Source organism: Hippoglossus stenolepis, chromosome 13 (genome assembly GCF_022539355.2).
Source record: "Hippoglossus stenolepis isolate QCI-W04-F060 chromosome 13, HSTE1.2, whole genome shotgun sequence".
Taxonomy (NCBI): Eukaryota; Metazoa; Chordata; class Actinopteri; order Pleuronectiformes; family Pleuronectidae; genus Hippoglossus; species Hippoglossus stenolepis.
Genome location: NC_061495.1, coordinates 24344677 through 24358635, shown reverse-complemented (window position 1 = coordinate 24358635; position 13959 = coordinate 24344677). Strand labels below are relative to the sequence as shown.

The window sequence follows — 13959 nt, the reverse complement described above, 5'->3', positions numbered from 1 at the left end:
ATCCTGGCCACAACATATCCTCTCCCGATCCGTAAGTATGTTCCTCCAGTTGCCAGAAGTACACCATTGTACCCCTGGCACTCCAGCAAAAGGTGGGTCGGCATGCCGGCGGTCGGCATGCCTGCGGCGGTCAGCACCCTGTGCTCCTTCAGACTCAATCTTTTAAGTCTCTGAAGACAAGAAAGGAAAAACATAGATAAGGCTTTATTATTAGCATGATATAATGTTGATAATGCTGGATAACAACTACCATTAAACAAGAAGAAGAAGCCTCCCTCCTCTCATTTTCCCACATAAAACCACAGTGCAGCAGTTCAGGTGCAGTGAGGATGGTAACCCCCCTAGCTAAAAAAAATGAAGGTAAAAGTTCAGGCATTCCAGGCCTGATGGGCAGAAGACTATGGCTTTGTCTTTCGTAAAATATTCCCATATCAGATAGAAGTGTCGCATCGAAGAAATGTCAGGGCGCAGCAAAAAGCTTGGTTAAAATATGCCGTTGTATTTAGCATTGCAGCGTAGACGTGAACGACATACCATGCTCTGCAAACACAGGCATGAAGCATATGTAGATAGCAATGTCATTAGTCTTGCGCTCCCACAATGATTTGGTTCTGTGCCTACCTTCTTTGGCAGTAACCCCCCGCCCCCGCCAGTGCACACACACTTCTGTGGCTTTCTCCATTTTATTAAACTATTCATTATTTCATAATCTCAATAACTTAAATATAATAGGCAACTTACCTCAATTCTTTCAGCACTTGCTACCGTATTTGATGTTGTCGCTTCGGTGACGGTGATTTGTCATTGTCCATGCTGGGGCATTGAAACCATTTTGAGATGCCTCGCAGTGGAGAAGTGGCTGTCCAGTTCCACCACAATTTTGCAAGGTCATGTATAATGTTAGGGAATTGTTTAGCATGGTGTTTTGCAGTTATTTTTGTAGGCAAATGAGCACGGTTCTCCATACTGTAAAGCCATCATGTGATGACTAGTCAAGTCACGCCTGAAGTATGATTACCTCTGGTCAGTCGGAGTAGCGTTTAATGGTTTAATACAGAAACATTTTATAATATCGAGTTTGTTGAATTTGTGTCAATTATTGTGATTGCAAGAATGCCATTTTATGGTCCTTATTTTTTACTTGTGCATGTAATTATCCAGTGAATGTCAATTGAGGCAACACTGGCCACTGTTCAATAAAGGTACACAGGCTAACTTATCATTTGAACAAGCAGATGTATCACAAACCGAACATTATTCTTTAATCAGCATTTTATGCTCACAGGACCTGGTTTTGCAGGGCCCATAGGTGGCCTCTTAGGGTCTTGGTTTCTTGACTGTTGTTGTGGATGAGAGTTTTAAAGTCTTCATGCTGATCCCCATCCGGAGCAATGCGATTGTCTGTCAACTTCTCCATCCTAGCCCCAGACAGTGAAGACTCCAATGTGAAAACTGGGACAGAGAGAGAACAAATAGGCAGGTGTTGTCAGTAACATTCAGTTCACCTGTATAGAGCATATAAATATGAAGTGTACTACAGAAACTGGTATAGAAGTATATCCTAATGAATATTATTTGAATACAGTCGTACCTTTATAAAGGAGAAAGGCATTGAGGGCAGTCTGCAAGATCAGGTAAACAACAACCACATTAAAACACCACTGTCTTCTGGGCCTAGCTGGCTTCAGATCTGAAACACAAACATTGAACATTTGAAACAATAGAATTAGATCAGTGTCCTGCAGAAAACTTGCATCTTGGTAAAGTGAATTCAGGAAACAGAAAATAGCCTGGTTCACCCAGATGATACAAATGCTTTTATAAATGTGAAAAGCTCTGGGCATGAAACGTTTGGACAAGCAGTGGAAAATGGCAGCTCTCATTTACAATAAAGAGCTGGGTCTATAAGGACCTACATTTCTTTCTGTTGGCATTAGACCAAACTGCCTTTGACTGAATGGTAAACTACTGTCCACTCTGAAGGGTTCAGAGGTCCCTGTGTGTGAAAGTAAGTACATAGCTGTACAGACATGGACTGAAAAAGCTGTTTCATACAAATAGAAGACACCGACAAAGATGTTTGTGGTGATAAAAGCTGATGCATCTGTGTGTTGTAAAGAACGTCATGTGATTGCCGCAGCCGAGTTAATACTTCACTTCCTGCCTCTGCAGAAAACAGCTTTTGAGTTTTTATCACTTTAAGTCAGCCCATTTGCCATGAAGAACTGTTCTAACCTTCCAAATAGGTTTCAAATACTTCTTAATTTTTGTCGAAGTACAAATCTTCACTGTTTACAAATGCTGCTGCCAGTTTTAACTCTATTCACTCTAAGGAAGATCCCATCTTCGTTGCCAAAAGTCTGTTGTCTCGACCTAGAGGATTAATGGGATCAGCTTCATATTAGGTCAGTGTAATCTAATCACCTTCAAGATGAAAAGTTGTTCAATTTGTGAGGTTTCCTTGAATGGCGTGTCGGTGGCGTGACAAAGTTTGATGTTTCATCTTAAAACGGGAAGTTCTTGCAACTATATATTTTCCAATCTGCACCAAACTTCCAGATCCAGCTGAAATTTCGTACAAAGAATGTGAATGCTTTCTGTTTTCGTTGAATGCTGTTGCCATGGCCACACAACGCATGTTGATGTTTATTTTTTTTACAGTTGCTTGCATTTTTGGGAGGCTAAACATGCATGAGAACTCAAGAAACTGGGCAAAAACTCATTGGAAATAAGAAAAATCTATTTCCAATATGGGCCTTCAATATACATTTTTAAGTCTCAACTGTGCAATTTTCATCTGACTGTACAATATAAAGGCTCATGTACAATATATTCTCTGTAAATATTCTCACACTGCATATATTTCTTCCTGTCTTTACACTGTATATACTAGTTTAAGTACATTGATATGTTTCTATATTTCTGATGTTTTTTTACTCTTGCTGCTATAACACTGCAAATCAACCCATTGTGGGACTAATAAAGGACTTCTTAATCTTAATTCCATCCACAACACTGAATTCACCTCTGACATGGCCGAACTGTGGACATGAACCTGCTGGCCATTCCTCATGAATGTTTTGAATAACCTGTTGCAGTTCTGTGTCTGGAGAGGGTGTCAGCTAGTACCACTGCTTTCCTGGAGTGTAAATCAGTTCAAAGTCATACTTCTGCATCTTAATCATCAGAAGTTGAATCTGTGGAGACATCTCGTTGAGATTCTTTTGGATTATAGAGACTAGTGGTCAGTGATGGTTTGTCATGGCCCAGGATGCATAGGCCACTGGTTTCCAGTGGTCCCCCTCAGCCTGTAGGTGAACTGCACCAATACAATCTTTTGAGGCGTCAGTGGACAATTTTATCCTCCTTGTGTGGTCATAAAATGTCAACACGGGTGCAGTGGTCAGTGTGATCTTGAGTTTTTGCCACTCACACTCATGTTTGGCTGTCCATTTAAACTCACAGTCATTGTGTAGGAGCCTAGGGATGCATGATGTTTTTGTAGTCAGGTTGGGAATGAATTTACCTATGAAGTTGACCAGCCCCATGAACACGAACGTGTTATAAACTTCTGCAGCCTGTGGCCCTGCTATTGTTAGCAGCAATGCTACCTTCCTAGCATCTAGCTTTGTCTCCAGTCCCAAGGCTGCAATGTAATGGTAGATTTGCAGTTTGAAGGTGCGCCAGTTCTGATCGATATTCCCCATTAGTTTCAAACTGTCGCTGGCTTTAATTCAATGTAGTTTTTCTTAGTTTTCTCCAGTTACCATGTTATGTTCCTGTTTAGAAGGATGAGGCTTAGTTTAAGTCCCAAAGTAACTTTATTACACGATGCCTTCAGCAACATATGAGTGCATCTTAGTGTCTTCTTACTTTAATATTTTTTGCTTCTTTAATTATTCCTATTTAAAACATGCAATTGCATTTGATCACAACAATAACTAGATATGCGCTTACTGTAAACGCTGTAAGATCGGGAGAAAATACAAAGGAAGTCCAGTGTATGTCTAAAAGCAGCTTAAATAAACTTAATTTACGTGTAGTATTAAACCTTTAACTTAAATAGCATTGATAATTACACCACATTTGGCCTTCTTTAACTCCCTCTCTATGAATAATTAGTCAAATAATTGAGAAAAATAAAGTTAAAATTCTTTCCTTGACAGAATATTATCTATAGAAAATCATATGGAGCTCATCGCTGTCAAAATACCAAAGAGCAATAATAGAAGTTCTTATTGGCCAGTGCCCTGCATGGCAACATAAACCAAGTTTCCACTCAAAGTCTAGTTGTCCTGCTCTGGGTTGGACTTAGTAGTTAAGTTTTAGTTTTAAGTTTACAGTTACAGGAAACAAATTATTTTTGAAATTGAATATTATATTACACAAATATAGAAATATTGAATCGAAAAGCCTTTTCAGAATTAGTTTTGCAATTCCTTGTGAATAGTATCATGAATAGTATATTTATTCATATGATGATGAAAAACAGTAATGCATTACAATTATTTATTGACTGTAAATCTGTTTTTGTCTTTTTATTTATTATGAGTTTTGGAATGGTTAAATTGAAATTAAATTTTTCAATTATTTTTCAAATTGGTCATCTTATTCACAGATTCATATTTAACACTGTAAGAAATCATATTTCTTGGTGGCAGCATTCAAACTCAGCTTTTAGCCTTATTTTTAATTTGTCTATTATTTCATTTGGTCCCGGTTTTGCCATTGGCCGGGGTCGTTCTGTCTTTCTGTCTTTTCTCTTCCCACAGTCAAAAACATGCAGATTGGTGTGAATGTGAAAGAGAATGGTTGTTTGTCTCTGTATGTTGGCCCTGCGATACACTGGTGACCTGTTCAGGGTGTAGCCTGCCTCTCACCCCAATGGCCCAAAAGGGATTTAGACGGTTTAGATAATCTGTTTGATCTGTTGATCTGTTTCATCTGTATTTTAATAGCGCTTAGTGTCGATGACCACTCAAAGCGCATTACAGTACAGTTTTAGCCATTCACCCAGTCACACACACACACATTCATACAATGCATCTATGGGCACTTTTTCTATGAGAACATCACAGTCGTCAGGGGCAATTCGGGGCTGAGTATCTTGCTCAAGGACACTTTGATCTCACCCTACACACTACCCTCTCCCACCTGGACCTGAGGGACACATATGTGAGAATGCTGTTCATTGACTACAGTTCAGCATTCAATACCATCATGCCCCTGAAGCTCGTCACCAATACCTGGTATGGCAGCTGCACCGCCCTGAACCGTAAGGCTTTACAGAGGGTGGTGAAGTCTGCCCAACACATCACCAGGAAGGAGCTGCCATCCATGGAGGACCTCTACACCCAGCGGTGTAGGAAGAAGGCCAACTGGATCATCAAAGACCCCTATCACCCCAGCCATAAACTGTTCTGCCTGCTGCCGTCTGGCCGACTGTACCGCAGCATCTGGGCCCGCACCACCAGGCTCAGAGACAGTTTCATCCCCCAGGCCATAAGACTTTTAAACGAGTCCAATCTGCAATAATTCCTCCAAACTCTGCACCTTACAATATTTGCACTACTTTTTTAGATGTATATTTTTATTTTAATACTTTAGTTTTATTTATTTTATATCTTTTATAAAAAATGATATTCTATTTTTAATATAATTAGAGCCACAGATTGTTCTATTGAGATTGTATTCAAGGATTTGAGATTTCATTTAATGCCATGTTATTAATATATATTATAAATATATAATATAATAAATACATGTTATTATTAATTAATACATGATTTTTTCCCCCCAACAAGATAAAATGATTCATTCTCCTCCTGTAAATGCTGTAGCTCAACTGAAAATGTTCATAAGTTACAACCTCTCCCAGCCTATATGATGAATCATAACTGCACTTCACAGAAGTAAAATGAGAATTGTTATATACACATAGTAACAGCAGTAACTGGATGTAATAATGTTGTGGTTGTCAAGTTTCTCCCATAAGTCTGAGTAAACTCAATCTATATACCTTGATTACTTTCTGCCTCAGTACTCACCGACTGGCTGGAAACTGGAGAGATCACTTCTGCTGAGTGTCATGTCAAACAGCGGGTTATTCTGAGTGTATGAAACTCGATCCATTGTCTTGTCTGCTGATGTCTCTCTCTCTGACTCAAGAGTTACCTTCACTTTCCAGTTCAGGAGCCCTTACAGCACTGTACACAGGAAAACACAATTCTCACCAGATTGCAACAGAGAGTTGCAAAAGAACAGACATGGACACAGATTGCTGTAGGGGAAGGAACTGTTGAGGATTTTTAGCTGAGGTGGCCAAAATTCAGCAGCAAAACACCCTACAGTGTAGTGGTTAGTAATGATGATAACCTTATAATAACTTTAGTTGTATATTAGTTTTGAAGACTTTTGAACAGACTTAGAAAGTTTTTTAACAGAAGAAAATCAAACAGAGCACACAGTCATTATAAAAACAACAAAGCAAATAAATAGAACATACAGTCAAGATCAAAAATATGTATCTAGAATAACCACCCTGCAGTTGTATGCCTAAGCCAATCACTCCAGTTTCAGTCCACATCATTTTTTTTTACATACGACGTATGACGCATGACCTTTATCTTTGACCCCTTGAAATCTAATCATTTAATCTTTGAGTCCAAGAGCCACTGGTCAAAATAAAAAATAAAAACCTAAGGATGACTTGAAATATCATATTAAAAAGGCCAAAAATGTTTTATGAGGCAACCATGACCTTGACAACCCAAATCTAATCAGTTAAACCTTTCTAATATGGCACAAATGTAAACTCCGATAAGGAATTCACGCAGCAAAAATAGTTTTTGTGAGTATGGGGACATTGATGGTGTTTGTACATTTGTACCAAAATTTGATAAAAATTTAATTAAGCTGTTCCTAAGATGTTGCATTCACAGGACCAAAAACGTTGATCTTTAGCCACCAAAGTTTAACCAGTTCATTATTGAGTTGAACGTTAGGTTTATACCACATTTAAAGACATTACCTCAAGGCGTTCTTGAGATATCATGTTAACAACAATGGGACAGAGGGATGGACTAACAAATCTAAACCAAAATGCCTCAGGCCACTGGGTATCACTGGCACACCACGACCTAGACATTTGACCCGTGATGCTGCATTAAAGAGACCAAAACTTTGGTCACAGTGACATTGAACTTTGACCACCAAATTGTAATCAGGTCATCCTTGAGTCCAAGTGAGTCCCAGTCCTTGAGTCCTTGATGCAATGGAATTCCCTTTGGACATTCCTGATATATTGCCTTCACAACGTCAGGTCAACTGACCTTGACCTTTTGTCCCAGTAAATGATTTTACCAAATTTGCAGATATTCCCTTAAACTTATCTTAAGATATCATGTTCAAGAAAAACTTAAACATACTTTGTGAGGCCACAGTGACCTTGGCCTTTGACCACCAATATTCTTATCATTTCATCTTTGAGTCCAATGAATTTCCCCCTGCTGTTACTCAGAAAGTTTAACTTGTCTCATGTGACATAGTGTGTACATATATAAGAGTGTATACATTTAAGGCCATGGTCCATACCAGGCACTTAGTGATGAGAGGTGAAATAGAAAATATTTAAATAAATGAACGTATAATAACAATAACAATAATGAAATAAAAGATGTAGGTAAATCAAATCAAGAAAATAATTTAAAAAATGCACTTTATCATGGGGTGTAGGGCAAAATCAGTATGAACCTATCCAGAATGTTGAGAGCCGTAACCAAGTGAAAGCCCAGATCTGAACCATGATAATTATTTGTATTATCTTATATTCCTGTTGGATGGTAATTCACTGGTTTAGACTGTGATGATATGTGCATCAAAGAGGAGGAGGAGATTTCAGATCTATTTTAAAGCTTTATTTTTGTCATGGTGGTGAAGTGGCGAATAAATCTAGTGATCTGAATCTAGATTTCCCGAAATATAGAAATCAATCACTGATTCTTGAGAAGAAGGACAAAAGAGGATCCAATATTATTATTAAAAATAAAACCTTAAGCTCAGACAAATTAAACTACATACTGTATATGCATCTGCCATGTACTAAGCTACTGAGCTATGCTTCGATACAACCTCTCAACTTTTCAGTTTTTTAACAAAATGTGCTTTTTGCTTTGCCATCACTTATTTTGTGTCAACTCCATCAGAAACCAAGAACACAAATACATTTTCACTAACATTATGGTAGGCCTATAAAAACTATAATAAAAAAAAGTTCACCAAGGCTCAGGAAAAATTACATTCAATATTTATATATTTTTATATTATAAAGATTCTCATGTATTTTTTTATTGGTCTGTATAATGTAATTTTAGCTTTACCTTAAACAGCTATCAAAAACATTTTTAAGATTTAAAAACACATTCTCATGTTAGGTGACGGACTACATTTTCCCATATGACCAACAATTCCTCAGAAAATATGAAATATTGTCAAAATATTCATCTGACGGAGGTGACATAGACCTACGGAGTTGACCCATATCTGATGCAGGCCCGGATCTAGAAGTGGGCAGGAGCCCAATTGGTCAACTTTATTCTGTTCCGTTTGAATCTGCCAATCAAGTTTATTATCTGTCAGAATTTCCTGATTCCTGAATTGCTGATTAGACATAGGCTGAGTTTTAGCGAGTCGTGTCCATATACAGTCTATGGTCGTGTTACATCTCTTCTCCTGGAGCGAGGCCAAGTACACACACACACACACAGGAAATATGTTTATTTTTGGTGCTCCCTTCAGAGTCGAAAAACCAAAACACTACTCAGAGGACAACCAAGCCAAAGTCTCTATGTGTTCACAGTTTGTCCATTTAGTAATGCAAACTGGCTGTTGATGTTTTTTACATATTTTAAATAAATGATTTCAGCATCGTCTGTTCAAAGCTTCCTTACTGGAAGTCATTACCTGCATGTGTGCTTCGGCGCAGGTGTAAAAATGTTTGGTGGCACTAGTCTGTGCGTGGCAGGCTGCACCCCTATTTAATATTTTTAATTCTAATTCAAATGTTAGACTGTGTATGTTTAAGAATTTAAAGTTCATTGCTCTTTGTAAGGGTTATTATTATTATCATGCTATGATATTATCATTATATCAGTGGTATGAAATGGTTTCAAAATGATGACAATAATATAACTTATCACAATAATTTCTGGGACAACATATCGTGACAGCTCTATCTTAATACTTTTAACAATGCACCAAGTTAGAGGTTTTCTTGCACAGTTTACAGCTTTAGTTCTCTGAGAATTTCAGTGGTTATACGTGTAGAATTACAAAAGATGTTTTGGACTGTTTTCAGGTGGGCCTTTTGACTTTGGATTCCTTTGGCCTCAGCGTTTTGTATGACAGACCAAATTGCCTCATTGTTTTCAGCAGCTGGTATGTTTTAAGAATCTTCTCTGACAATAGAAGGTTCTTTGATTTTGCACAAAATCTGTGAAGTGGCTCTGCTCTTTGTTTTCCTTCACTGAATTCTTTCATTAGAACATTGTGGAACAGAACTGTTATCTTAACTGACGGAGAGCTGATATTTCTACCAGACAGCATTCTCTCTTTCTGTGTTGATCCTTTCTGCAGAAAGCCCCTATAAAATACACAAAGACAAATTTTACGATTTCCATCACACTGCCTTGTTTTGACCCTCTCTCTTTTCCTCGCTTTCATGATTCTCTTTGGCTATGCTTCCAATGCTTCCTCTTTTCTCTTTCAGTCAAATCCTTTATTTGCGTTATTTGTCCTTCCTGAACTCGCTTTCTCAATCTCTGTCTCTCCGGTCTTAGAAATTCTTCTTTTAATTCTGGCTGTGTACTGATTTTCTCTCTCCGCTTTTTTGATACTCTCTGTTCCTCCTTCTACATTCCTCCCGTGACAGATGTTGCCTAACCCTGCTGGACTAAAACACACAAAAAGAACACTCAATATTATTAACCATATTTTCCTGTACTAGAGAGAGAGTGCGTCTATCTACCTTCACCCTTATGTGTGTGTAAGCCCTATGTTCCCTCAACTAAACCCTGAGTTGATGTTGATGACTATCAATTCACAAAAGCAATAAAAAAGCGGGAAATGCTGATGCTCCATATTTAGCACATTTTTATATTATTAGACAAACCAATAATGTATTTCTATATTTGACTCAAACGACAAAAAAACCACAAAAAATGATGCCTTCACATTGAATGTCAACTCCGTAATTCGCCTGTCACCACTGTCAGACAGAAAATCTGACAGAGTTGACAATCTCAGGATTGATTTTAAGATTCTTTTATAAACTTTTAAAGCTCAACATGGGCTGGCCCCCACATACATTTCGCAGCTATGACTCCCTATAATCCCGGTCATGACCTGAGATCGGCCAGCCTGTCCCTGTTCAGCTTCATGGAGCTATAGTTCGACATGTTGCGCTCGGTGGGCCGAAGGCCTCTGCTTGCAAAAGGCCACAGGTTTCACGCCATTGTCAGTCTTCTGTGAGAGGACAGCCCCAAGACCACTATAGCTGGCGTCAATTTCTAAAATGAAAGGCCGCGAAAAATTGGCATATACTAGCACTGGGGACGAGACCAACTTTGACTTCAAGGCCTCAAAGCTCGCCTCACACTGAGGTGTCCACACAGCACCCAAAATTTGGCCTGGCCCCTTCTTGGACTTGGTACCTGCTAGCTTGGCCACCAGCTTATGCAGAGGGCCAGCCAGCTTTGCAAAACCCTCTACAAAGCGACGATAGTAGCTGGCGAAACCCAAAAAGGAGCGCAGTTCCGATATGTGACGGGGCGCTGCCAATTAGCCACAGCCTCCATTTTCTTGCGGTCTGTGGAGACTCCCTGGCTTGTGATGACATGCCCCAAGTAACCAACCTCCCGTCGAAAGAATGCACACTTTTCGAGCTTTGCTTTTAGGCCTTCCTTTTGGAGCCGACCAAGCACTATTTCCAGCCTCTGCAGATGTTGTTCAACAGAGGAGGAGAAGACAATAATATCATCAAGATAAAGTAGCAAGGACTGACCCTGCTCGTTACCAAACATCTTCTGCATCAGACGCTGGAAAGTGCTTGGGGCATTACACAAGCCAAAAGGCATGTGATTGAACTCGAAAAGGCCAAATGGTGTACAGAATGCAGTTTTGGGTCAGTCCTGTTCTGCCATAGGAACCTGGTTGTAACCACTGGCCAGATCGATGGTGGAAAACCAGCAAGCCCCAGAGAGTGCATCCAAGCTCTCCTCGATGCGAGGCAGAGGAAATGCATCCTTTCTGGTCTTACTGTTAAGGAGGTGATAGTCCACGCACAAGCGCAGGTTCCCATCCTTTTTCCTTACCAATACTATGGGTGATGCATATGGACTACTGCTCTCCCTAATGGCCCGGGACTCCAGCAGCTGATTAATGCGAACCTTCACTGCTTCGTATTCTGAGGGAGGGATACGCCGGTACCTCTGCCGGACAGGGACCTCATCGAGCAGAGGTATGTCATGGGAGAGGAGGTTGGTGCAGCCCAAGTCACCTTCATTGGTTGAAAAGACGAATTGATACTTGCGTATTAGAGAGTTTACACTGGCTTGCTCAGTCAATTCAGACAGATCCAGTGACTCTACCCTATCTGGCACTGAGGGGGCAACTGTATGGGAGGAGACAGTTGCCAAGGTTGACCTCTCCTCAGTTACACCTGCAGGCAGGCTGACAACCTGGGCAGCATTCAAGATGCCCAGACTAGTCCGTGGGTAAAGGAGAACCTCGGTCGTCCCAACATTGACCACTGGGACGTACACTGTACCCCGGACAACCTGTATAAGGCATGGTGAAACTAGCAACCCAGCTGGTAAACCTGACTCAGGGGGCTCAAACAGAGCACTTTGTCTAGTGAACTGTTCTGGGCAGGTACTAGCAACCAGCTTCATCACCCCTCCAGGTATGCGCACCACTTGCTTGCATCAGACCCTCACAATGCCAGTGTGGCCCCCTGGAGCCTGGGCGGCAGACTGATGGTACTGCTGCAAGGCCGCAATAACGGGACCAGGCGCCTGTGACACCGGGGGTGAATCAAAAAGGGAGGGCCCGAATGCGCCGAAGAGCTCTCAATAGCATTTGCGTATCACATTCATCCCCAAGATGCCAGGGACAGAAGACACAAAACCAGGGGGGTTTTTGACAACAAGAATCCCACAACGGGGCATCACCTTGCCACATAGTTCCACATCAAGCTCCAAGTAGCCTATATATGGAATTGCTAGACCATTCGCTGCTCGCAGCTGTAGCCAATGACAAGACCGAAGGCGATCGTGGCCCCAAGGTGCAAACTGCTCCAGAAAGAAGCTTTCAGTAACTGTGGACACCATGGAACCAGTGTCCACCAAGCATAGAGCAGTGACTCCTCCAATCAAGACATTAATGTTTGGACAAGCAGCAATTAAGTCAGCTGTTACACCTTCCCGTGAGCCTTTGAAAGATGGTATTGAGGTTGTTACTTTTTATGAAACAAGCTCTTTTTAATCATTAAAAATATTTGCATCCATTTTATTACACATGAATGGTTGAACCCTTCTCTGTGGACATGCTGTTTTAGATGTAGTGGGAAGACAGTGTCATAGATAATATATTATTATTAAAATAAAATTGAAGGGGATAATTGTGTTGAATATATTCTAATATTAATCCCACATTACATCTACATTTGAAAATATTTCCATTTTTACACTTAATAGCAGTTTCAACTGCTGGATGTGTTTTGTCACGTCTCAAGAATCAGTGAAATATATATCTCAGAGTCAAACATTTCTAAGTAATCAAATCATAATCTTTCTTAATCAAACAAAGTCAATGAAATGAATTACTTACATAACCCACTCTTCAACAAAGGTGCAAGTAATCTGTGAATGGCCGTTTCTCAATATCAAGTATGTTAAGTACAGACTGGCTTACTTGGAAAGTTTGGACTCTGCAAGTTTGACTCAGAAGTACTAACTCCCAGGGACGGGAGGAAGCAGTATAGTCATTCTGCAATTGGAACGGCAGCGGCGGACTTGATGATGTCATCATCTCTGCTCCTCTTGAGAGTACTGTGGTTATTTTCACTGGAATATTTATTTAGAATAAAACAAAATACCTGTTAAACACGACCCTACACCTTCTACACCTAAATAACAAATAACTGTTGTTCTATATTGTATAAAATCTATATTTAATATTTAAAACAATTTGATTTATTATTTTTCAGCATGCAGTGTCTAGTGCTGTTTAAATTCGACAGTGTGTGTAATATTTGCTCCATCCTCATACATATGGAATTAATAAACAATTCTCAAAAATGATTAGTAAAAATTGATTTACATAAAAACAGGTTTACCATGTAACGTTTCTAAGGTTAGCAGTTACTTTAGCGCTATTACATTACTATACTATATTATATACTATACTTTAGGTTTACCGAATTTACCTACATTAGGACATCAGCTACATTCCACATACCTGCTTTTTGTCTTCTTGGTAGTCAAACATCAAGAGGATTACAGAGGATTGTAGAGTTAGAAACGCAAACATAACTTTACATTAATGGTATAAGTACCTGTACCTCATCATTAGTTATTTACCAGGACAGTTTTCAAAAGAAAAGGATATTCCATAAATATGAAACTAAACATGTAGGCTGCAGTTTGACTCAGAACCTGGAAAGATATGTGTGCTTGTAACAGACAATTGATAATTAAAAGACAGCTTGGTAAATAATAAAAAGTCAAAACATAAATAAACTTTCAGGACCAAAGCCCCTCACAAACATATGCTAACCTAAATGAACATGTGACCATTCTTGTGCAACATTGTGGAGGAAATGATCACCATCCTCCGGGGTCATAACTTTCCCCCAAACCAGCTCGCTGGTCATGGCCGGCCCACATTGAGTCTGGTTCTGCT

The 13959-nt window shown here is 39.7% G+C and overlaps 1 protein-coding gene across 1 annotated transcript in view; it reads right to left on the bottom strand.

Moving 5' to 3' along the window:
* The window catches only part of marco (macrophage receptor with collagenous structure), a 32763-nt gene extending 19738 nt beyond the window's left edge, over positions 1 to 13025 (bottom strand). Inside the window, exons 1-4 of the mRNA XM_035174191.1 lie at positions 12886 to 13025; positions 6048 to 6206; positions 1592 to 1690; positions 1289 to 1452 (exon numbers count right to left, since the gene is read on the bottom strand). Coding sequence (XP_035030082.1) covers positions 1289 to 1452; positions 1592 to 1690; positions 6048 to 6132 — 348 coding nt within the window. The 5' untranslated portion in view covers positions 6133 to 6206; positions 12886 to 13025. The remainder of the gene's footprint in view (positions 1 to 1288; positions 1453 to 1591; positions 1691 to 6047; positions 6207 to 12885) is intronic.
* Between the last annotated feature and the right edge of the window lie 934 nt (positions 13026 to 13959).